Below are 24967 nucleotides of genomic sequence, written 5' to 3'. Positions count from 1 at the left end.
TGCTGAAGCTTCAAAATGTTTATTTCACCCCACAGGAAGATTTCATATTTCACTGAAAAACAAAAAAAATCCCCTCTCCCATTCTTGGTCTATGGTCAACAGGAAAAGAAGAAACATGTAGCAAGGCCCGGTGTGCATGCTTAGAAAACCAAAGGAGACTAACCCATACAGAGATATCAGACTGGGGAGGGGAGGAGGGAGGTGGAGGAGAGGGGGACAGGGGGAGGGGGGAGGAGGGGCAAGTGGGAGGTGAAAAGAAGAAAGACCAAGTTCCTTTAAGTATCAGAGCATCTTGAGTGCCAAGTTGCACTGAGAGCTCATTACTGGTCAGCAAGGCCTGCGTGGACAGGGAAACTCTGCAGGTGACATGATAGGAGCCAGCCTCTGTCTGACTGCCTTTCGAGGGCAGAACAGGATGCTGGGGAAGGAGTCTGACGCTAGACATAAGCAGGGCATGAACAATGGCTGGAGCCACTGCTCAGCACACTGACCTCACTCCTCCTCCTCCCTCCCTGTTCACAGTAAAAACCTGGGTGAAGCACGTGCCACCTCATGTGGCCAAGGGTGGGCATTGCCTCAGTGACTTCAGAGATTTAGGACACCACACTGATGTCCACGCACATGCCAACTCCAGCTCACACAGCTGAAGTGAGCCTGATTCTTAAGTTCCACAAACTTAATTCCAGGGACAACACCACACTGCCCGGGAAGAAAGTCACTCATCAGTTACTTCTTTAGGGTAAACATGGGAACGGGATTGAGAGCCGGTGGTGACGGGTGGGTGAGCATCATGGAGGAGCACCGCCAGCCTGCCCGTCCCCACACAGGCGCGCCATCAGAAACAGGCAGGATGCTCCTGCGCGGAACAGGGTAATATCCACGCTCTGCAAAATTCTTCACCACAGAGGGCCTCTCTAGGAGCCAAGTAGCTTCTCCAGGGAAATTCTGGCCACCTGGAATCCAACGACTCCAGCCCTAACAACTCATCGGACTTGGCGAGGCCCCCGAAACCCAATCGCCACCCCTCAGTGAGAAGCTGCCTGTGGTCCCTGGAATGTCATCCTGACCAGGGAACCTCTTGGCAGTGCAGAGGCTCAGGCATTGCAGGGCAGGATCTTTGTTTAACACGGCCCCCAGAGCATAGAGTAGAGCAGGATCTGTGTTTAACATGGCCCCCAGAGCATATATAAAGGGGCTCGGAAGCAACAGGGTTGTACTCAGCAGGGCGCATTACAGAGCCAGGTGGCTCTGTGCTGCTTAGAGCAGGTGTCAATTCCTCTAACAAGAAAATGCAGAGCTGGCCGGGGGCGCTCCACAAAACTGAGAACGCAGGAAAAAGCTGTCCTGTTCCACATCCACCCTAACTCTCTAAGCCCCAGCTCTGCTGTCAACTCCATGCCAGTCCATTGGGCAGATAACACACCCACAAGCACACATTCACTCTCCATCTCTCGGGCGACCACACACACACCTGAGTATCTAGCTACGCAGTGACTTAGCTCACCAAGTCGAAAGCACCTGCCTCTGCGTGATCATCACAGTTTGAAACAAGTCAGCCCCAGAAGAGTCTAAGATATCAGAGCGCAGGTAAACCAAGTGGGGGAGTTGGGGAGAGAGGACACAGAGAGGACACAGAGTCTGCTGCGTAAGCTAGCCTCTCTCTCTCTGATGCAGAGGCCCACACACCATCCTGGAGCTGAGCCTCATCCCAGCTCTATCGCACTTAGTAGGGGTGCTACCCTGCTCATCCCTAACCATGCCTGTGGCCCTCTTCTCAACTGCCAGAGGAGGCTCCAACATGGTCAAATGGTCCAAGAAACCAGTTTCTGATCAGTGGGGCAGCAGCCACAGACTAGGCTCAGAGGAGGATGGGTGCCAGGCCCTGGGAGAATGCTGGTCAGCCGATGTTTCCCCTATGACTCACTCCTTCCTCAAGGGACACACCAGGCTTCTCTCCCATGTGCCTGGGTCAGAAACAGATGCTAGGAACCCTGTCTGGACCAGGCTCTCTGACCTGGGCGAGGCAGCACGATGTGGTAGAAGCATGGGCTTCAGACCCAGAGGCAAATGTGAACACCAACTGTCTGCTCCAGAGCAAGACACGATTTCTCTGTCTCCTCTGATGTCCAACACCCTCCTCCCTGCGTCACTGTCAAGACTAAACCATATCTCCCATGAAGACACCTGTATAAAATAGGCATTCAATCACCCTAAGAGCCACCATTTACTGCATTCTTGCTGTGCACCAGGCACCATTCTAAACACTGGCAGGAAAGGAAGTTAGGGTCACTGCAGTTAATTTTCACGACAAACACACTTAGGAGGGAGAAAAAAACTTAAGTGACTTCCCAAGGTCACACAGTAAACACGCTTCCAACTCACCCAGAGCTATAGGCTGGGGCCCATGCTCTCCAATGCCTACTGCCTCTCAACCAATGTCACCACCTTGCCCTGTTGCCTGGGGTCCAAGTGATCCGCTTTTCATTTTCCTTAATAACACACTGAGTCAACGTGGAGTGGGCTGAGGACAATTTCAAGTCAACAGCTGGCAGAAATAAAATTCACTGCAGAGAACAGGGGACATACCTGAAAAAAATGCAGCATTTCTAACCAGGTCCCACCTCAGCCCTCTAGGACCTGCTCCTGCACACATCACTTCCTGACAACACCAAATTCCGGTTCTCTGAAGTGGGTGGATTTACCCCTGGGATGAGCAAGAAGGTATTTGCTGCAGGAAAAAAATCCTCCTTATAAAAAACTGTTGTGTTTTATAATATACCCAGTACATTAGTATAGTATCATGCTCATTTCTTACACACTCAGAGGTGTGTAAGAAATTATCTTATGACAGTGTACACACACAAAAACAGAGACCCACAGTGAGCCACCTCCCTTTAGTCTGAATCCACTTTGAAACACCGCAGACAGATGAGCGTTTATAGCAAGCACAGGGCTGCCTGGCCACTGACTGACTTTGCTCGAGCAGCAGCCATTTGCCCTAATTTTATAGAAATGACTAATGCAAAACCCAAAGTGATTAGTATTGGCCCCAAATTTAATACAGTTAGCAAGATGGTTAACACCAAAAATGTCAAGAGCAGATTTCCAGCCACTGGGTGGACACAGCTGCCGAGTGAGGAATGTGCTGAAAATACATAAACCAACGGTTGTGCCTCTGAGATGAAGCATCAACAGACTGCAAATTTGTCTGGCATTCTTGGAACAGAGCCTTCCCTTTGACAAGTTTACTTTTGGCTTGAGCATTTGTGTTCAAGGATACCTTAGGACAAAATTGGAGGATGAACTGCAAGCAGTGAAACAGAGTTTCCTCCCAAGTTTACCCAGAGGCATCAGAGGTCACAGTCCAAAGCCCACAATACAACCAATTCATCAACTGCACCCCATGTACTCAATTTTTCTTCCTCCTATTGCACTGCTCTTGGAAAAAAAGGCTATATATTTTTCACAGCTGAGAAGCAGTAGAGCTGGGTGCTCCCAAGCAATAAAATGACACTTAATGCTCAAAGGTAGTAGAATTTGGTTTTCCTTTTTCTCTTTTGGTCAGTCCACAGCATACGGTGTTCCCAGGCCAGGGATCAGATCAGAGCTGCAGTTACAACCTACGCTGTAGCTGCGGCAATGCCAGATCCTTTAATCCACTGTGCTGGGCCCGGGATTGAACATGCGTCCTAGTACTACAGAGATGCCTCCAATCCAGTTGGGCCAGAGTAGGAACTCCAGCAGTAGAGCTTTTAAGAAGGTGTCAGGGATTATTTCCAGCGTCAACTTTCTGAGATATGTATATTCAAGAATATCTCCAGGCCTTTGGATTCTCAGGTTGCAAAGCTGGTCAACTCAACCACTGGTGGAGTTCCCTTGTGGTGCAGTGGGTTAAAGTTCTAGCGCTGTCACTGATGCAGCTCAGGTTTGATCCTTGTCCCTGGAACTTCTACATGCTGCGTGCAGGTGAGGCCAAAAAAAAAAAAAAAAACCCAACCCCTACCCGACCACAACTAAACCATTGTTATCACTCTGAGGAATACAGACAAACATGGAGACGATGGGAGCTGGCTGAAGATCCATCACTTTATTTTCGCCAAAGGGGGCGAGGGGGCAGAGGTACAGAGGCATTCTGCCAACACAGCACAATCAAGTCAGCCATTCAGAAACTAAATTAAAAACAATGCCAACCAGCTTTCACGCCTACACAGGTCATGTTTCACTGTGTAACAGAAATGATAATCCTAAATCCTAGAGATAAAAGTATGTAGCACCTTGTGCTTTACCTTGGCAGGGAGACTGCAATGGCTCAGAGACGTCCACTGAGTTAACCGCTCTTAATCCTTGGACCAGGTTGGTTTCTTGTGTAGGCAGTTGTGACGTACAGGCCTTGCTGTGCAGGAGATGGAGAGCCTGCAGTTCATCTGGGTGACAGTAAAGCACTCTGAAATACCTAGTCCTCCAAATCTTCCAGGCAGGAGAACAAGGCCCTGGACTCCCCAAATCTGAGGCACAGATGCTGCACAGCTGATCCATGGATGGTCGAGAGCAATCCCACTTCTCAGGCCAGCAACTCGGATGCCAGGGCAAGAGGGAAATACCAGACAGGAACTGCCAAGTCCATTTCCTTGCAGCTTCCAAGGCTCAAAAATATCTTCCAAATTCACCTAAAGGAATCCAGCCTAAGTGATGGATTTTATGATTTAAGCCACTGGCCTCCAAAAAACAAACAAGGGACTAAGGGTGGCCTGTCTCCCTGAGGAAGATTGGAATAAAGGATCCTTTTGTCCAAAGTGCAGAGGGTCCTCACACTTAAGCCTTGACCATTGTAACCTTCCAGGGCCTGTAATGAATAGACCTTCACAAGGCACCAGCAAGGAGCAGAGCACAGCTCAGAACTTGAGATGAACTGGCTGCTCCAAAGTCCAAGGAGGGGCTCTCACTGCCACCAGGGAGACAGGGCATTGTGGAGGCAAGGGAGAACCTCAGAGGGGGATGGGAGACGCTTGTTCTGCACAGAGCAGTACAGGGCGAGGCGGCACCGGCAGGGGTTTGGAGGCAGTTTACCTCCCCACCTGGGTGGGGCACACAAGGGGCTGTTACATGAGATGAAACCAGAGTATTTTTGGTCCAGGGTTCCAGGAGAAGGGGGCACAGTGGAGCAAAGGGCAGCTGGGACCCCGATAGCAGATGGCTTCTGCTACAAACCTGACCCTCATCAGTTTAACGCAACTGAACTGCAGCCCTGGGGGCATCTGTAACTGGGAACACCTTCCCTGGGGTCTTCTTCCTCAAGAAGGTCTTCCTCAAGTCCCCCAGTCTGTCCAATCTCCCCTGGCCAGGCCTTGCCCTGGACAACGAGCGCCCCTTGGCCCCCTCCACATCGACGGCAGTGGAACAAGTGAGACCGGCAGCCGAGGTCCTTCTGCCTCTGCAGACGCAGAGCCGACACGGCAGCAGTGAGAGCCAGATGGAGGAGGGATGCGGGGAAGGGCCGGCAGCCCTTGCCAGCTGCGGGAGCAAAAGCCTCTGAGACAGGTAGGTCTCCTGCAAACGTCCCCAGAGCTTTCCCACTTGGGAGGTCGTTTTCAGAGTGCAGAACCAGGAACCAAGTTACACGCTCACATGCGCTTTAGCTGAAGAGGAGTGTGACTTTATTCACAGACTGCTTAAGACCACAAGCTGCAGAGGACTGGGTTGGCAAGCTCGTTGTGCCCTTACATCAGCCTTTCTCTTCTTCACTGGCCGCCCCGAGCCCCGTGGCCAGAACACTGGCCCCCAACCCCTCACCCACACCACCCACCCACCGCCCACCGCTGAGAGCAGAAGCCTCCAACGCTGTCTCAGGCAACACTCTGTCCAGGCCTCCTCCATCCCAATGGGCTCCTCCATCCCAATGGGCTCCCCAACATCCTCAAGTGGCACCAGCAGAGTTCCCATGGCCTTTGTCCTATCAGGCCACTGGTTGTCCTGGATGGAAAGGAAGAGAAAAAGACAAAGGTTAAACATGAGTTCACTCGGGACAGACCAGGCGTAATGCTCACCCTACATCTACATGCTCCACATTAAGAAAACATAGCAAAAGTCACCTGTGCCCTGATTTTTTAAAACAACATATTATGATTTTTATCACCTTTTCTGGGAGACTCCTGATGGCATGCTCTCTGTTCAAAGACTGTAGAGGCGACAGGTGTTCTCACGCAGGGTGACCAAGGTGCTGGCAAGTGGCAGGTCTTTGACCCTGGCAATCTCTCGAACTGTGTGCAAGGCCAGGCCCGGGTGGGCATACTGGCAAAGGCTCTTGGGAACCTGGAAGACACCAAGCATTCAGAACATCGCTGTGCCTTCCATGCACAGCCATCACGCACGACGCCCTCCCCGGCCCTTCCCCAGCAGGGCCTCGCTGGAGCTGTGTCGAGACCCCTTTACCTGCAGGTGCAGGGAGAGTCCCAGTCATGGGGGCTCTGGGTGAGCAGGGTCCCACGCTTCCTTGGACCACCCTCTACAGGGTGGGGCTTTGCACTGCCTGGAAGAGAGTGGTTACCCTTCAGCTTCTCAGCCCCCTAGACTTTGGTTCTGCAAAGTAACAGAGAGGAGACATCTACACAGCCAAGGGTGGGACCTGAAAAGTTGCTGTGGCTCCAATCCTGCCAATCTTGCATGGGTGACCACCCTCCTCCCACCCTCCTCTCCTCATGCCTCAACTCAGCTTGAAGTCACCCTCACCTGTCGAGGCAGGAAGTAAGGAGCATCCGTTTCCACGATGATCCTCTCCAGCGGGATCTGCTTCAGAGCTTCCCGGGCCTCCCAGGCAGAGGAGTAGGTCAGGACTGCTGTGAAGCCCACGGACATGTTGGGAAAATACTTCAACAGGGGCTCAATGACCGGGTAGCTGCCGGTGAAGCAATGCCTGCAAGAAGGAGAATTCCAGATCAGAGCTCGCTCATAAACCCCTCTACCTCTTTGATATAATTTTCTGTGGATAAATTCTCAGAAATGCAAACATTACATCCAAGGGAAGGACTCACATTAAACACAGGCAGAAGCAGAATCAAAAACTCTTGCCCCAGAGTTCCCATCATGGCTCAGTGGTTAGCAAATCCAACTAGGAACCATGAGGTTGCGGGTTCGATCCCTGGCCTTGCTCAGTGGATTAAGGATCTGGCATTGCCATGAGCTGTGGTGTAGGTCACAGACGCAGCTCGGATCCTGCATTGCTATGGCTCTGGTGTAGGCTGGCAACTACAGCTCCAATTGGACCCCTAGCCTGGGAATCTCCATATGCCATGAGTGTGGCCCTATAAAGCAAACAAAACAAAACAAAACAAAAAACACAAACTGTTGCCCCTCTGAAACACAACCACAATGGGTAAAAGTTATGTCCACATGATCAAATAAACCGGAAGGAAACAAAAAACAAAAATACTGGGGAGTAGGCCTGTGGGTAAATTTCCTTCTTTTGTCATTGTTGTCTTTTTTAGGGCTACACCTGCACTATATGGAGATTCCCAGGACAGGGGTCAAATCAGAGCTGTAGCCACCAGGCTACAGCATAGCCACAGCAACACCAGATCCTTAACCCACTGAGTGAGGCCAGGGATCGAACCCGTATCCTCATGGATACTAGCTGAGTTAGTTACCGCTGAGCATGATGGGAACTCCAAGGAATGAAAATTTCTTTTCAGGTGTCCTGCAAAGGTCTCTGTGTGCTCAGTCACTGGCCCCACAGCAGCCTCTCCCAAGATCAGCAGCTCTCCTTTCTGAGGGCTAAGCCTCCACTATAACCTGCTGGCAGGGATGGGGGTCACAGCGATCTAGGGTCTTAGCTCAAACCATGTCAAGCTGCCATTTGCTAAGTAAAAACTGGTCAAATACCTGAAATTGCCTTTTTCTTTTTCTTTCTTTTTTTTTTTTTTGCTTTTTAGGGCCACACTCTCGGCACATGGAGGTTCCCAGGCTAGGGGTCGAATCGGAGCTACAGCTGTCAGCCTACACCACAGCCACAGCCATGCCCAATCCAAGCCTCGTCTGTAACCTACACCAGAGCCACAGCAACAAGGGATCCGAGCCGCATCTGCAACCTACACCACAGCTCACGGCAACAGCAGACCCTTAACCCACTGAGCAAGGTCATGGATCAAACTCGCAGCCTCATGGTTTCTAGTCGGATTCGTTGCCACTGCGTCACGACGGGAACTCCCCAAAATTTTGTGAGTCAACCTGAGAGTTAATCTTCAGACAAGACTCTATGCAAAGCTGTAAGAGGATCAGTGCTCTCCTCCCTGGGTTCTTCCTTCGCCCACTGAAGTTCTAGTCCTCTCACCTGTGAATCTTGTAGTCTGGAGGCACAAATTTTCTCATGATTTTCAGCAGATCTTCATCAGCATCTCGGCAGTGGATCACCAAGGGCTTCCTTAGAGCCACAGCCAGCTGCAGCTGCCGCTCAAATACCTGGCAGAAGACAGGGACAATGCCTGTGGGTTAGACCACTTCCCATGTCAATTTCCCAGAATGGCCAGTCCACTGGGCAACCCCTTCTGCCCTCAATTCTTTATTTTTAAACTATATAATGCATAATAATATATAACACTGAGCGCTTACTAGGTAGTGTTATTATTCAGGTGTATTCTAACCTGTAATCCTCACAAGCACTCTAAGATAGGAACTACCGTTAGCCCATCACATGATCAAAGAAACCGAGGCTCCAAATGAGGTCAGGTAACTTGCAGCTGGTAAGCTGCAGCACCACGACTCAAATCTAAACCCAGACTGCCCATAGAGTAAGCACTAGGTGTGCTTATGTGAGGTTACATGGGCAGGCAGGACTCAGGAGCATTGATGCAAGCTCCACAGCCAGCCTTCACAGCCCCAACCTCTACTCGTACTCCCATGAGGTAATATGGGGCCTATATACATCTTCCCATGCAAAAAGCTGCTATATACACATATATACATATGTGTATATAATAGGTATATATATGTGTGTATAAAGGTCCATATGTATACACACACATATATTACACACATATATGTATGAATGTGTATATATATATATATTTAAGGTGCCACAGATATTTATGGAAGGAATAAATACTAATGTATTTTCTGCAACTTGCTTTGTATTTTTTTTTTGTCTTCTTAGGGCCCCACCTTCGGCATATGGAGGTTCCCAGGCTAGGGGGTGAATAGCAGCTGTAGCTGCCGGCCTACACCACAGCCACATCAGATTTAAGCCTCATCTACAACCTGCACCACAGCTAATGGCAAAAAGCTGGATCCTTAACCTACTAAGTGAGCCCAGGGATTGAACCTGTGTCCTCATGGATACTTGTTAGGTTTGTTACCATTGAGCCACAATGGGAACTCCCACAACTTGCTTTGTTTTTTAACCAAAATCAGATTGCCTTCTAGGTGAATAACTACAGATATACTACATTTTTTAAAAACTCTAGCCACTTAAAAACATCTTCAGCAGTTAAAATACATGTTGCTAATAATTTTAATGAAAAAAGTAGAGTTAGAACTTACTCTTTCCTCTAACAAGTTCAGGTTTAGAAAAAAAGAACAAAAACATGAATTAATTATAAGCAAATTACCTGATCTTAAAGTTTCTAAGAATAGTTTTTTCAATGTTGGAATATAATTCATATTTGAATCTTTAATATCAAGTAAGAAGATGCTTTTGATAATCTGAGTCAGGTGATATTCACTTGAGAATGACATTTTCTTTCTTTTTTTTTTTTTGCTTTTTAGGGCCACACCCGCAGCATATGGAGGTTCCTAGGCTAGGGGTCAAATCAGAGCTGTAGCTGCCAGCAGATGCCACACCAACAGCAACGCTGGATCTGCCACACCTGCAACCTGTATCACAGCTCATGGCAATGCTGGATCTCTAACCCACTAAGCAAGGCCAGGGATCCAACCCACAACCTCATGGTTCCTAGCCGGATTTGTTTCTGCTGAGCCACAATGGAATCCAAGAAGGACATTTTCAAGTCCCGCATCTGTACTACCTCTTTGCAAAATAGTGGCACTGGACCGATACCAATTCTGATATAACTCACATTTAACCTGTGTTTGCAACTAAAGGAAAGTGACCCTAGGAACAAACAGTACCGAATGCTTGCCAGAGACTGAAAATAGGCTGGTCCTAGCATCTACAGCTGGCTGGAACCCTCCTTAGCATACCTGCCCTCCCTGAATCCCTCCAGAAGCAGGAGACTCTAATTCCAACATTTAATTCTTGCTTCTAAAAAATGATCCCTTGAGAAATTCAACTATTACAGCTATGTAAAAAGATTATATAGCTGAGCTGAAAAGTAAGCAAAGTGTGAGGCCTCTGACCAAGGACATCTAGATGGTGTAGATAAGAGCGATCAAACTTTCAGATTCCAAATTCTTTGGTTCAAAAAGTAGAGAAACAACTAAAAGAACTGCAACTCCAGGCAAACTAAGGAAGACATTACCTTGTGCTGCTCTGGGACGGACGTGGTGCACTTGTGAGAGTAATCCAAGCCCATCTCCCCAAATGCCACAGCCTTGGGGTGCCTTAAGGCTTGCAGAAGCTTTCTTTCTTGACTCTCGTTGTAGTAACGTGCGAAGTGGGGGTGACAGCCGAAGGCTCCCCACACCAGATCCTCTTTCAACAGATCCTCCCAGAGGCAATCTGTCAGTGTCCGAGGATCACAGAAGTCAGAGATGCAGCCCTGAAACTCCTTAGGGAAGGAGCTGCTATAAATCTTCCGAAACTTTGTGAAGGTCCCTTTGAAGGCCAACTTGGAATAAAGCATGTCCAAGTGACAATGGGTGTCAATGAAACCCTCCAGCCTGGGCTCCCGACGGCTCCTGGGCAGGGAGCTAGATGCGTGTCCCTCACACGGACGTGGGGGAGCATCCTCCTGGAATGTTCTTTTCTCCTTCACGTCTTCCGAGCTTCTGGAGAAACGCAGTGAGCGAGATTTCCGGGATCTGCCTTCCTCGGCGGCCTCTGGCCCCCTGGAGGTGTTCGGGGGGCTCACCGTAGAGCGGGGGGAAGAGCCCCCGCCCCTCCTCCCTGCCTGCGCCGTGTCACTGCCGCCACCACTGCCACCGCCACCGCCCACAGAGGGGTAGCTGGGGGTCTTGGGACTGCTGGTCCAGTAGCTGGCGTAGTCACACCAGGGACTACTGTACAAGTGAGCTGGGTACATGACGTAGTCGGTGGGGAAGGCAGAAGGCTCTGGAGCTGCTGAGAGGTGCAGAGACACGGGCTCCTCCTGAGAGAATCTGACCGTGGAAATCTCATCCACATCAGACCAGTCACTTCCGGAAGAGGAGCGCTCTATTACCACTTCTCTTTCTTTAGGCTGCAGACAAGAAAAGAGAAGGTCAGCCTTCTTCCTGTGGGAGGACAGCCACCCCTACTCTGCCATCTACACAACAGAAGCCCCTGGCTGTTTTTCTGGCTGTGGTAATGGCTTTGCCATGAGCACTTTGGAGAAACTGTGTCACCTCATTTCCTGGGTATTCACAGAAAGTGAGGCAGATTACAGCTAGGAAAGTCCTTTGGGCTTCAGGGAATAAACTGTGACCATGGTCTCATGATGCCATCCCTAAAAAGAATGCCAAGCCTGCTTTCCCTTTCCGAATGGCCTGTCTTGGGAAAAACTGCTCTCTCAAACACACTGTGCGTTGGGGCTCTGAGAGGAAAGCAGTGCCCAGCATCTCATCTCTAACAACAGGTCTCACAAGTTCAATGCACAACCAAACAGCTGTAATTGTTTTAAAATGTGTCCCCAAGTTCTCTGACATTACTTAACGCTCCATTTAAAGTTGGAGTTTGTGACCCCCCACCACCACCTTGAACCTGAGCCCACTTGTAAACGACAGAACCAGAAGGAACACTGCAGCTTCCAGGGCCAGGTCAGAGAGGCCTTGCAGTTCCCCTAGTTCTCTCCACTTGCTCCTATGGGGAGGTCGACCACCACATGATGTCAGAGCACCCATGATGCTACACGCCAGCATCAACTGCCTAACGTGTTCACTTTCGAGTGAGCATCGTGGACGGCCAGCCTTGCCAGGCTTTCAGACCACAGCCTTCCCACTATCTGAATGGATCCACAGGAGAGACCCCCCCTCACCACCACCCCCTCCCCCCCCACCCCCGTAAGCAAGACCTGCCCAATCTAGACTTTTCTGAAAGTCCTGACTCACAGAACTGAGAGCAAAATAAAATGGTTATTTTACACCACTTGATAGCAATTGTAACTGAACAATCATATTGCATTAAATCAATTTGGCCCTGCTAGAACACCAGGTCCACAAAGTCAAGAATTTTTATTTTCTTCGCTGATGTCTCCTGAACACCTAGAACACTGTTTGGCAATAGAGTAACCGCTCATAAATACTATATTTGAATTTATTTGTAGACTACATGGTACAATGATCCTGAACTTGTACAATGGAACCAGTGGGGGGCTTTTTAAGGCCTACGACACAGAGACACTATGATTCAAAAGGTTCAGAGTGAGGCCAAGTAACCTATACTTATTCTCCAGGTAATTTTTTTTTTTTTTTTTGCTTTTTTGGGCCACACCCGTGGCATATGGAAGCTCCCAGGTTAGGGGCTGAATCAGAGCTGCAGCTGCCAGCCTACACCACAGCCACAGCAATGCCAGATCCGAGACACGTGTGTGATCTACACCACAGCTCACAGCAACACTGGATCCTTAACCCACTGAGCAAGGCCAGGGATTAAACCTGCAACCTCATAGTTCCTAGTCAGAATCATTTCCACTGCACCACGAAAGAACTCCACATTTTTATTTTTAAACAATGGAAATACATTTCCTAAAAAAATAATTAGACATGGTTAAACTGTGGCACTCCCAAAAGTATACCTCCAAAAAAATGAACACAAACTGCGTGAATGCAGTGGAAACAGCTATTTGCAATTAGTGATAAAATTTCCAGAGACAGAATAATACAGTATTTATTTTTTCTTCTTTTTACTGCTGTACCTGCAGATATGGAAGTTCCCAGGTTAGGGGTCAACTGGAGCTGCAGCTGAGGCCTATACCACAGCCATGGCAACACCAGATTCAAGCCGTATCTGTGATCTACGCCGCAGCTTACAGCAATGCCAGATCCTTAATCCACTGAACAAGGCCAAGGGTCAAGCCCGCATCGACATGGACACTATGTTGGGTTCTTAACCCACTGAGCCACAATGGAAACTCCGAATAATACACATTTTTAAACAGGCTACAGCTCATCAGTGAAATCTCAGCTGTAGGAAATTCTACAAGTCAAGTGACACTTTTTTTTTTTTTTTACAACAAACAACAACATGGGGTTGGGAGGGGAAGAGGACTCTACAGAGGCAGAGACCTACATTTAGAAACTGACACACATGACTCTTACTTCAATCCTGTTTCAAACTAAAACAACCGTGAAACAGGGAAAAATAATCGCTTACTAGAAATTTGATGCTATTAAGAAAATTTGATGCTAATAAAGATTATGTGTGTATGTGTGTGAGGAGGGTAGGGAAGGGAGAGAACACGAGTGTAGTTATTTTTTTTTCCTAAAGATCCTGTATCTAATTTGAGAGGTAGACACTGAAATATTTATGAAGGAAATGATACAGTAGCTGGGATTTGCTTCCAAATAATTCATGGAGAGGGATACAGAGGGATACAGAGCTAAAACAGACAAGACTAGGAGTGAGTTAATACTGGCTGCAGATGAGTGATGGGTATGTGGATAATTTTCATAGATGTTTTAAATATTCCATAATAAAAAGTTTAAATAAAAATAATAAAAGTTAAAATTTCAATTCAGATGGGAAGGTAGAGATGTCCTCTGGCTGCATCACAAACTTCTCATCCCAGTATTTGTTTAAAAAAAAAAAAAAACCAATTCCCAGAAGTTCTGATGTGGTGCGGCCCTGATTAAGGATCCACTGCTGTGGCGCAGGCTGCAACTACTACAGCGAGGGTTTCATCCCTGGCCTGGGAACTTCCACATGCCCCAGGCGGGGCTAAAAAACAAACAAACCAGAACAAACAGTAACTCCTGCGACAACAAAGACCACATTAGAAACACATGTGAAAAAGTTTAATGAAATTATTGGAGGAGGAGATGGCAGAGTGGGGGAAAATTGACTTGAAAGAAAGGCATATGTACCTAGAAATACATCCGATAAACAAACTTATGATAGTCAAGTTGGCCAAGAAAAGGTTTTTGGATTTCCTTTGTGGGAAAATGGGAAAGAATAAAAAGAATTCAAGATTGCCTAAAGTTCGAGCCCATATGGTAAAATTTAAAGCTACATTTATTGAGAGCCTACTATACACTAGGCAGAGCAAAGTATTTTCATGTATTGGTCAGGGTAAAACAAATAGTGGCCCTCACGCCAATGCATTGCCTACTGGTTTAAATAAAGTTTCATTGGAATACAGACCTGTTTGCTTAAACAGTGTCTATGGCTGCTTTCATGCTATTGCAGCAGAGTTGAATAGTTGCAACAGAGGCCATATATACCCCAAAGCTGAAAATATATACTATGTAGCCCTTTACAAAGTTCACTGATCCTTGTATTAGTCTGAGAATATTTAAAGAACCATGCTTTTTATTTAAAAAAATATATATTTATATATATTTTTATTTATATTTAAAGAAACAGGGTTCAAAGAGGTTAAGTGACTGTCTCACTATTGCAGCTCAGGTGGCAAGAGCCAAGATCTGAACCCAAACGGTCTGACCCCAACACTCATGTGCTTACCTAATCTACACGTCCAGTCTGACCAACTCGAGTTGGGCATGTAAGTTTGGAAAATTCATGTATGAAATGGAATTCTAAGCAGCCAAACAATGATTTACATTAGACAGGAAACACAGACAACCTACTATTCTTGGGATTTCCAATTACATACAGCCTATGTGGGTTTTTGTCCTTCCTGCCAAAAAAAACTCTGAAAGTTACAGGAAATATAACTAAAAAGGCATACACCTACAGAGAGAAAGCGTATTAACAGCAAGCAAATTAAATAAAAATTAGATGCTAGAAAGCAGAGAGATGAACGGTTACTGGATAAACAGATCACAGATGGCCAAACCCTAAGCCTGCAGTGAGAAAAACCTAGAAACATGCTGAATCACACTACAGGAATTGGAGGGACCAGACATCTCAAAATGAAGGTGACAGTGCAGATGAAAACTGGAGAATCTGTGAAGTTAGAGCCCCAGATCCCTGCCCTCACCCTGAACAGATGGCTCTGCCCCTCCCCCACCCAGTAAAAGACTATGGCTCCTGCTTGGAAAAGTTAAAACCAGAAGCCTGTGCAATAATCAGGGCCAACAGACACAGGTGAGAGACCATCACATGTTGGACAGTGAGAACCTGGGTGCCTGCCTCAACCTGACACCTAAAGCACCAGCAGCCAGATGTGTGGTCCTAGGCAGACAGGAGGATTCCTCAGCCTGAGGACAGACCTACAGACCCAACAGGAAGCCTCCAGGTTATTACCCTACATTGAAACCACTAGCTGATAAGCCCCTCCATGCACACAGAACTGCTGACCAGCTCTTTAAGCTTCATCTTTAAAATACAAACAGACAGCCAAAACACCTGAGCAAAGCCTTACCACAAAAGACAGAAACCAAAATATTTAAGAAAAAACTCCGAAGGAAAACTCAGAACAAGCAGTGCAGAAGGAAAAGTTGAAAACAAACTTTTCATATTCTTAGAGAAACAAGAAAAGGTATTGTAATCTCAAAAGACGAACAGGATGTTTTAAAAAAGAATACTCAAAAAACTTAAGCCAGGTGTTCTCAGATATTAAGTATGTCAAAAAAATTTTAAGTATATATATCATTATATACACTCACCTTAATTATTCATAAGGAAAGCAGAAATGAAAAGAGACAGGGGGAAAAAAAGAATCCTAAGGAAACAATTGAAGGAGGTAGACTTCAAAAAAAAATGGGGAGGGGGGACAGTTTACTTATTTTGACAGAATTGAGAAGAACTGTATGGCACTAGCAGTTTGAAGATGAAATAGTCAAAGGTACAGAGAAAACTAACAGAAAAAAACAAGGCAAGATGAATACCAAGGAAAATAAACTTTTATAAGAAAGGAAATGTAATCATAGTATACTAAGTAACTCAGATATGAATATGGGGATAATAAGTCTTAAATAGATTTAGCTAAAAACTGCATTATGACACAGGAACCTGCAGAGAATACACTTTTGGGCAAGGATGCTGTCCGAGGGTAGAGAACTAAATTCTCATTTTCCTCGGTAGGAAGACCACAGACGTCTAAATTTTTAAAAAATAAACCAAGCGAAATTACTTAAAAATACGGAGGTAATATTAGAAGAAAGAGCAGTATGAAGGGTAGGCAGAGATGGGTACGACATAGGAATGCTTTTTCCTCTAAACTATAAACAATGTTAAAAATCACTTAGTTGCCTATTAGAGTAGATAAGCAATGAGAGCCTGCTGCAAAGCACGGGGAACTATATCCAGTCATTTGTGATGGAACATGACAGAATATGGGAAAAAGTATATATATATTTATTTAAGTATGTGTATGACTGGGTCACTCCGCTGTATAGCAGAAATTGACAGAACACTGTAAATCAACTATATGTAAAGAAATTTAAAAAAAAAAAATCACACATATACACAAATCTCTCATTTCCCTCCAACAGCATTCAGTATCACTCCTTCCTCTAGAGCAAAAGAAGTTTATCTGGGTACAAGGCTCCCCAGATGGAAGTTAATTTCCCAGATTCTCTTGCAGGGGTTGGCTAGGTTTCTAGATTCCTGTCAATGGCTATGAGCAGATACCATGTGGCTAACTTCCAAGCCAAGCTCTTAAAAGGGGGGAATGTGCTCTGCTCTTCTTCTGACCCTTCTGGCTGCAATGTCAGTGTAAGGTGCTGAGTCCCATCACAGTAGCTAACTCGGATAAAAAGCCGGAGACTGCTGAGGGGCCACAGACCATTGAGACAGAAGGCACCGGGTCCCCCACACTGAAGAGCCATCCTCCTTAGGCTGTAGTATTTTCTTTTAGCCACTGTTATGTTGGCCTTTGTTACACAGGCAAACGTGTATCTTAGCAAATCTATAAATCAAAAAAATAAAATATTCCACTGAATTGAGGTTTCTTAATAACTCTGAAAGGTATGCTGGAAGAAAACTTGAGCTGCTTCCCGGAGCCATGGGTAAGTAAAGTACTGTGTTAAATGAGTAACACTTAGGATCAAACTAAAAAGACCAAATGCATTTAACAGAACTAACAACCCACGTCTGGCATGAGGCTGACTCACCTTTTGGCTGTTCAAATGGGAGTCAGAGTCATCCACAAACTCCAGGGGCGGAGAGCGCTTGTCAATGACCATCCTTCGGTCACCTATGGGCTCCTCCTCGGGCTTCTCCTGAGGGTCTATCACCACTCTCCTGTTGCAGAAGCCGCTCTTCTCCTCAGCCTTCTCCTCTTCCACTGTGCCCTCTGGGGTGGACTCTTTCTCTTTCTGAGGAGCAGACACGGTGATACTCGTGGCTGGTCCCTCTGGGTGGCTGGGACGCTCCGCCGCTTTGGCTTTGGACCGAGCGGCAGCCTCTCCCTTCCTTTTTGGCATCGACGTGCCCAGGATGCCCTGGATGGCCTTCAGGTAGATCATCGTAGAGCCTTGGTCTTGAGGTCTATCCCTTTTCCTTTTCTGGACCTTGTTTGATTTCTCCATTGTATCATTTTGACTCTCAGCTTCAGCTGCAAATTCAGAGTCCACGGAGTTACGAGAACTATCTTTGGAATCAACCTGGAAGAAAAAAAAAAAAAACAGATTATGAAAGGTGACTTCCCATAGATGAACCACTTGGCAAATGAGACAGTGGAGATGTGGTTCCAGCCCTAAGCACCGTTAGGCTGCCCCAGGCTGCTCCCTCCCATCCTTTCCCTCCACGAGCCACAAAGAGTTCTAAAATCCCATAGTGTTGTACCTCTGCTATAAGCCTCTGCATCTGTCTACAGAATATATTCCAAACGCCTGAGCCCAACACCAGCAGCCCTCCCCAGCCTTCTACCACGTTGGCCCCCAACCTTCTTTCCACGTTGTCTCGCACCTTTCTCCACACACCCAGGGGTCCTGGGGATAAAGAAAACACTGGAGAAGGAGGAAAGGAGGGCCCCTGGTAAAAGCAGTGTCCCAAGTATCAGACCAGCATTTCCTGATCTTTTCTGGACAGTGAGTGTGCCTGAAATGACACTTTTGTCCACCAGGAAAAAAATCAAAGGACACTTTTTCGTTAAGGACTTTGCTGGTGGTCAGTCACTTGTTCCTTTGAGCCCTGGTACCTGAAATATCCCTGTTACACCACTCCACACATTGCACTATGACAAACGATTTTTCAGTCTCTCAACCACTGACTTATTCTTTGCACCTCCAGCCCCAGCACAGCCTTTCCCCCAAGCACTGGACGTCTGCTGAGCGAAGATGCACAAAACAGGCTCATGCATGAACCCTCACTCAAGAGCCAAGACGCACAATGCTTTCTGGTGTCTGGGCTGTGTGATTCTGCACAGACCTCCAGGAAAGGATCCTGCCCTCTGCACCTCCCCACCCTCACATCTAACACTGGGGCAGGACGAGCAGGTGCTCACAAGGGGGTGACAGTACAAGGAACATAGGCTTTTTTTTTTTTTTTTTTTTTTTTGCTTTTCAGGGCCACATCCACAGCATATGGACGTTCCCAGGCTAGGGGTCTAATCGGAGCTGTTGTTGCCAGCCTACACAGCCACACCAGATCTGAGCCACGTCTGTGACCTACACCACAGCTCATGGCAACACCAGATCCTTAACCCACTGAGTGAGGTCAGGGACTGAACCCAAGACTTCATGGATATATATTAGTTGGATTCGTTACCACTGAGCCACAACAGGAACTCCCGAAACACTGGCTTTGAGGTCGGACTGATCTGAGATTACACCAAAGCTCTGCACTGTACAAGCTGTGTGGCCTTGGTCAAGTCATTTAACCTTTATGGGCCTCATTTGCCCAGTGCCTAGAAACAGCAGGTGCTCAAACACACATTCACTGATAATCTAAGTATTTGTGAACTGATGTGTAAAGATAACACCGCCTACCTCACAAGAGGATTATGTGAGTCTACAGATCAAATATTGAGACATATCTGTCAAGGTCTGTCACATCATAAAAGCTCAGATTCCCAGAAAAAGACTCACAGACTTCAAAAACAAACTTATGGTTACCAAAGGGGAAATCTGCAGGGGAGGGATGGAGTGCGGATTTGGGACTGGCATATGCACACTACTGTATATGAAATGGATGACCAACGGGGACCTGCTGTATAACACAGGGAACTCTACTCAATAGTCTGTGATAACCTACATGGGAAAAGAATCTGAACAAGAATGGATGCAGCTTGGATTTCATCCCTGGCCTGGGAACTGCCATAGGCTGTGAGTGTGGCAAAAAAAAAAAAAGATGTGGGTGTATGTATAACTGAATTACAACAGAAATTAACACAACACTGTAAATCAACTATACCAAAACTCACACAAGAATCATTGCTGTTGAAAAGGTGAGAGAGGAGTTCCCACCGTGGCTCAGTGGTTAACGAATCTGACTGGGAACCATGAGGTTGCAGGTTCGATCCCTGGCCTTGCTCAGTGGGTTAAGGATCGGCGTTGCCGTGAGCTGTGGTGCAGGTTGCAGATGCGGCTCGGAACCCGTGTTGCTGTGGCTCTGGCGTAGGCCAGTGACTACAGCTCCGATTCGACCCCTAGCCTGGGAATCTCCATATGCCGCAGGAAGCGGCCCTCGAAAAGACAAAAAAAAAGAGAGGGACTGAAAAAAGAGAAAAGGGGGGGACCTCAAATTTTCCCTTCCACTACTCCTTCCTTAAATTTAATTAGAAATTTAGATATACACACTAAAAAACTAAATATATGATACAGATGGCCAACAAACACATGAAAAAATGCTCAACATCGCTGGTTATAAGAGAAATGCAAATCAAAACTACCATGAGATATCACCTCACACCAGTCAGAATGGCCATCATTAATAAATCCACAAATAACAAGTGCTGGAGGGGCTGTGGAGAAAAGGGAACCCTCCTACACTGTTGGTGGGAATGTAAACTGGTACAGCCACTATGGAGAACAGTTTGGAGATACCTTAGAAATCCATACATAGAACTTCCATACGACCCCACAATCCCACTCTTGGGCATCTATCCGGACAAAACTCTACTTAAAAGAGACACATGCACCCGCATGTTCATTGCAGCACTATTCACAATAGCCAAGACATGGAAACAACCCAAATGTCCAAATTGGATTCGGAAGAGGTGGTATATATACACAATGGAATACTACTCAGCCATAAAAAAGAATGACATAATGCCATTTGCAGCAACATGGATGGAGCTAGAGAATCTCATACTGAGTGAAATGAGCCAGAAAGACAAAGACAAGTACCATATGATATCACTTATAACTGGAATCTAATATCCAGCACAAATGAACATCTCCTCAGAAGAGAAAATCATGGACTTGAAGAAGAGACTTGTGGCTGCCTGATGGGAGGGGGAGGGAGTGGGAGGGATCGGGAGCTTGGGCTTATCAGACACAACTTAGAATAGATTTACAAGGAGATCCTGCTGAATAGCATTGAGAACTTTGTCTAGATACTCATGTTGCAACAGAAGAAAGGCTGGGGGGAAAATCTAATTGTAATGTATACATGTAAGGATAACCTGACCCCCTTGCTGTACAGTGGGAAAAATAAATAAATAAATAAATAAAATAAAAAGCAGCAGAGTTGAAAAAAAAAATTATCAGGTTGTCATTTAGATTTTTTGAATGTTAATTTGATAAAACCACACATTAAAAAAATGTTTGGAGGTAGAAAAACAAAAAAAAACAAAAAAAACTAAATATACGGTAAGTGAAGGTGCTCATAATAGACGCATTTAACCTTCACTATGAAGTAAATCAAGATAATTAGCTACCATTAGAATTTGAAAAAAACCTCGAAAACAATGATCCTGGAGGTACAGGGCACAAACAACGAGGCTGACCACAACAATCTCCATGGATTCCAAAACTCCAGCCCAGCTACAGCGTCCAGCTACAGTCTGAACGTGTTCTCCACAAAATTCCTAAGGTGAAAGCTGACCCCAAGGTGATGCTATCAGGAGGTCCTTTGGGAAGTGATTACATCATGAAAGTGGAGTCGATATTGATTGGATTAGGGCCCTAGTGAAGAGGCCACAAGAGTGCTTCTCTGCTTCCTTCTGCCACGTGAGGACACAAAGAAGTCCGCAACCCAGAAGAGGGCCCTCACCGGACGCAAGGTGCCACCCTGATTTTCAGACTCCAGCCTCTACAACTGCGAGAAAAAAGTATCTGGTGTTTATAAGCTACCCCAGTCTGGGGCATTTTGTTACAGCAGCACCAATGGACTAAGACAAATACACTCCCCTGTGAACAAACCATGACTTGACACAGAGACCTCTGTGCTGAGCACACCAAGCTAAGAGCATACCCCTCAGAGTTTACAGAACAAATGCAGAAGAGCATGTGGATGGGTGGGTGGAAGGTAGGTAAGTGGTGACAGGACCTTGGGAGGACCTAGGGAGAAAACAGGCTGTTTTGCACCTGCCCTTCAGCAATGCTCACTGACAGGACTTTGCACTTATTAAACAAGTTCTCAAATGACTGCAGAAAAGAGGGGGAAGAGGAGCAGACAGCAGAAGCTAAGAGGCACTTGCAAATTCACCAAGAAGAGTAATGTACTGTACCCAGTTTTCAAACTAACACAGGCGCTCCAGGGAGAGCTCTTAACAGAGCCTGAGAAGGCCAGCTGGGCTTAAGCCTAGGGAATATCTACCCTCTCTCAACATGAGAGATCTTCCCCAAATGCAAATCTGCCTGCCCTCTGTAGACAGCTCCCTAAAGGCTCCAAATAAAATTCAAATTCCCTTGGCTCCTAACACTCTCCTGTCCCGTCCCCCATCTAGCTCCCCAGCCTCCATTCCGGGCTCTTTGCTCCAATGAACCAACCCCATGAGACAGCTTTCTAGTGACTTCTCCAGCCCTCCCACCAGACTTGATGCTCCTTAGAAGCCATCTCTCGGCTCCACCCCAAGAGAATGGTTGGCACACACCCCTCAAGTGCTTATGTCTAAGAGGGAGGCATGGACAGAACCCCAAGACTTCTGGGATGGACTCGTCCTCTGTGGTTAACCATTAAATTGATTTTGGCAAAACAAGGCCCTTTAGGCCCAAATGAGCAAAAGGTGGCCCTGTGATAGGATTGGACTGGTCACACCCTCAACTCTCAGAACTCCAAGGGGACGGGATGAAGCATCTAAAAGAAAATCAAGATTAGTCCGCAGGCCCCCTGATCGTGTTACTGAAGTTCAGTTTGAGCACCTGATCACAGTACAGCTGTACCCAATCCACTGAAACTGTTTGGAGGATTAATGACAAAATTAGCCTCACATGTAACCAGACTCACATTTTAGTCTTATTTGGTATTAAGTCAGAGACCAAGATTCTCAGCTCACCATTTAAAAAAAAATCATCCATGAGCCCATACAAGTGTTCTGACTATGAGGTCCATGTGGAAAACACCCAGAACACTTCACCAAAGATAGTCCTGAGTGAGGATACATGGCTAAATACAGCCTCACTTCTCAGTTCCATAGAAGAAACCACTGAGCAACGGGTTAAGGACAAACCACTTTCCTTAGGACCAATTTTGGTTTTTTTCTTTGGTCACCCCGCAGCATATTGAGTTCCTAGGCCAGGGATGGGATCAGATCCGAGCCACCGTTGGGAGCTATACACAGCTGCAGTAACACGGGATTCTTTAACCACTGTGCCCTCTGAAGAACCTATGTCAGGGCGCTGCAAAGATGCCACTGATCCCACTGCACTGCAATGGGAACTCTCAATTTTTTTTTTTATAACAACTTTATCTAGGGGAAGCCCATTTCACCCAAGCCAGCCTTCCTCTGTTCCCCAATGTACAGAACTCCTCCCTCATCTCTCAAGGCCCCAACCTCCAAAACCTAGAAGGCAACTAGAAACACTGCCTGGCACAAACCAGGCCCTCGATAACCATTTATTCAAAACCTGATTGAAGGGGCGGGTGATGCTCACACAGCTTGGGTCGCAACATAAGCTAGGACTCCTCTCCTCTAACCAGGAAACTGCAGACTGCAGGAGACAACCTTTCCAAACTTATGGTCCAGTTATACATACATGTATGCATACACATACACACACGCACATGCGCGAGCACAAAGAAAATTAATCTTTTTAAAAAGTTTACACGCACACATGCACAGAGAAAATTTAATCCTTAAAAAGTTAACATAAATTGAGTAAATGAAATGCACCTCCTCCGTGAGGCACTCCTCACTCTGCTCCCAAGTATGTTGAAACCCTCCTGTGTGTTCCCGCTAGGGAACCAAATGTTCAGCCTCCAAAACAAACCCTGCCCCACCATGCAAAATCCCAAGGTGCTGAAAACCATAACATCGGTTAAAAGCAACACGAAGAACCAAACTCTTTCTCGGTTCTGTGTTTCAAAGTACAAGGGCAAAATTCCTTAAATTGACAACCAAAATACATACATCTGTGTCTCCGGAGCGCACCATCCACCTCCTAGCGCAGCGAGTCTCCATGCTGACTGACGGTTACAGGCACCTGAGGAATAGTTACATACCTGGAAGCTCCGCCCACATCAACATAATTGGATCAAGGGTAGAAAGGCACAAGAATTTTATAGTACCAAAGTGCTGCCAAGTTTGCAAACCATCTCTTCACGGTATTTAGGCCATCCCCTGGTCTTGCAGTCTGCGCTTCAACCTCTGGGAAGACCCCAAGACCGTAAGAGACAAGATCTTTTTTTGGTATCCTTTCACCAAAAAAAAAAAAAAAAAAAAGTCCCACCCCCGACATATCAAGCCAAGCGGAAAGAGCTTCAACGTTTGCTAGGCGTTGAGGCCACTTACCTTAAGGCTGCAGGTTTCCTCCTCTAGAGAAGCCATTTCTTCTAGAGAGGGTTTGCCAGGGGAGTCCCCTGACGAAAGGAACCCCTGTGAGCTCCGAATCAGGCCTCCCTTGGAGGCGGCCCCACCCACACCTGGGCCAGAGGAATGGGAGGAGGAGGAAGAGGAGGAACTTCTGCGGCGGGATGAGCCCCAGGACAACCTCGGCGAGCAGGCCACATCTTCCTCCTTCTGGGCTTTCAGGCGCTTGGGGCTGCTGGCCCCTCCAGAACGCGCTGCAGAGCTGTGAGTTGGCCGGCTGGAGGGGGCCACATCACTGGGCTCCCGGAGGCAGCTGCGCTTGCGGGAACTCCGCTCCGAAGTGCTGCTCCAGTGGTACTTGACCTTGCGCCGCTCCGACGCCATGGGCACCTGCAAGGTAAAGAGGGGGCTGGAGTCCACCACCAGGCCTGCTGGCAGCCCCTCCTCAGACTCCCGCCATCCCGGGATCCCCTGGGGTAGGGCAAGCCAATTTGTCAGAGCCAGGGGCTGGCCTCACTGACCTTTCCCCCTTCTTTCCACTGCCCATCACAGTTCAAGGCTTCAGAGATGCCAAAGCGCTTCGAATGTGTGCGATTCCAAAGCGCTTCAGAGAAGTCCAAATGATCCCAGGATTTACCAAAGGCTTCGTTCGATTCGGTTTCCAAGCCCACGTGCTTCCGCGATTACCAAGCGCTTCAGTTTGCACAGAGCTACTTTGCAGATGTCAAAGCGTTTCCGGGACTATGATGGAGCTGGCGATACAAAGCCTTTCGAAGGTGTCAGAGCTCTCCAAAAGGCCACAGGGAGCTGTTAGATCCACACCTGGAGGCCAGACCCGCAGTCCCTAGTCGGGCGCGCGGCCCGGAGGCCCGGAACGCCGAGCACGGGCCGCAGAGCAGGGCGGG

General features: G+C 47.1%; 1 protein-coding gene across 5 annotated transcripts; it reads right to left on the bottom strand.

The window, feature by feature from the left end:
* Nucleotides 1–4072: 4072 nt before the first annotated feature.
* Nucleotides 4073–24967, bottom strand: TATDN2 (TatD DNase domain containing 2). Of its 5 annotated transcripts, XM_047780772.1 has the most exons (9): nucleotides 24045–24157; nucleotides 23822–23900; nucleotides 23664–23736; nucleotides 17320–17811; nucleotides 10467–11345; nucleotides 8324–8451; nucleotides 6727–6910; nucleotides 6134–6309; nucleotides 4073–5970 (listed from the first exon to the last, which is right to left on the bottom strand). In XM_047780772.1, the coding sequence occupies exons 3-8, from the start codon at nucleotides 23712–23714 to the stop codon at nucleotides 6169–6171; spliced, it is 1875 nt and encodes a 624-aa protein (XP_047636728.1). In that variant the 5' UTR covers nucleotides 23715–23736; nucleotides 23822–23900; nucleotides 24045–24157; the 3' UTR covers nucleotides 4073–5970; nucleotides 6134–6168. The 5 variants fall into 5 exon arrangements, 4 of the variants coding, with proteins under 4 accessions (XP_047636728.1, XP_047636698.1, XP_047636719.1 ...); XM_047780742.1 differs by lacking the exons at nucleotides 23664–23736; nucleotides 23822–23900 and adding an exon at nucleotides 24584–24959 and having other exon boundaries at nucleotides 24045–24452; XM_047780763.1 differs by lacking the exon at nucleotides 23822–23900 and having other exon boundaries at nucleotides 24045–24108.

The sequence above is a fragment of the Phacochoerus africanus genome, chromosome 1 (assembly GCF_016906955.1).
Source record: "Phacochoerus africanus isolate WHEZ1 chromosome 1, ROS_Pafr_v1, whole genome shotgun sequence".
Lineage (NCBI taxonomy): Eukaryota > Metazoa > Chordata > Mammalia > Artiodactyla > Suidae > Phacochoerus > Phacochoerus africanus.
This window is presented reverse-complemented; position numbering and strand designations above follow the sequence as displayed.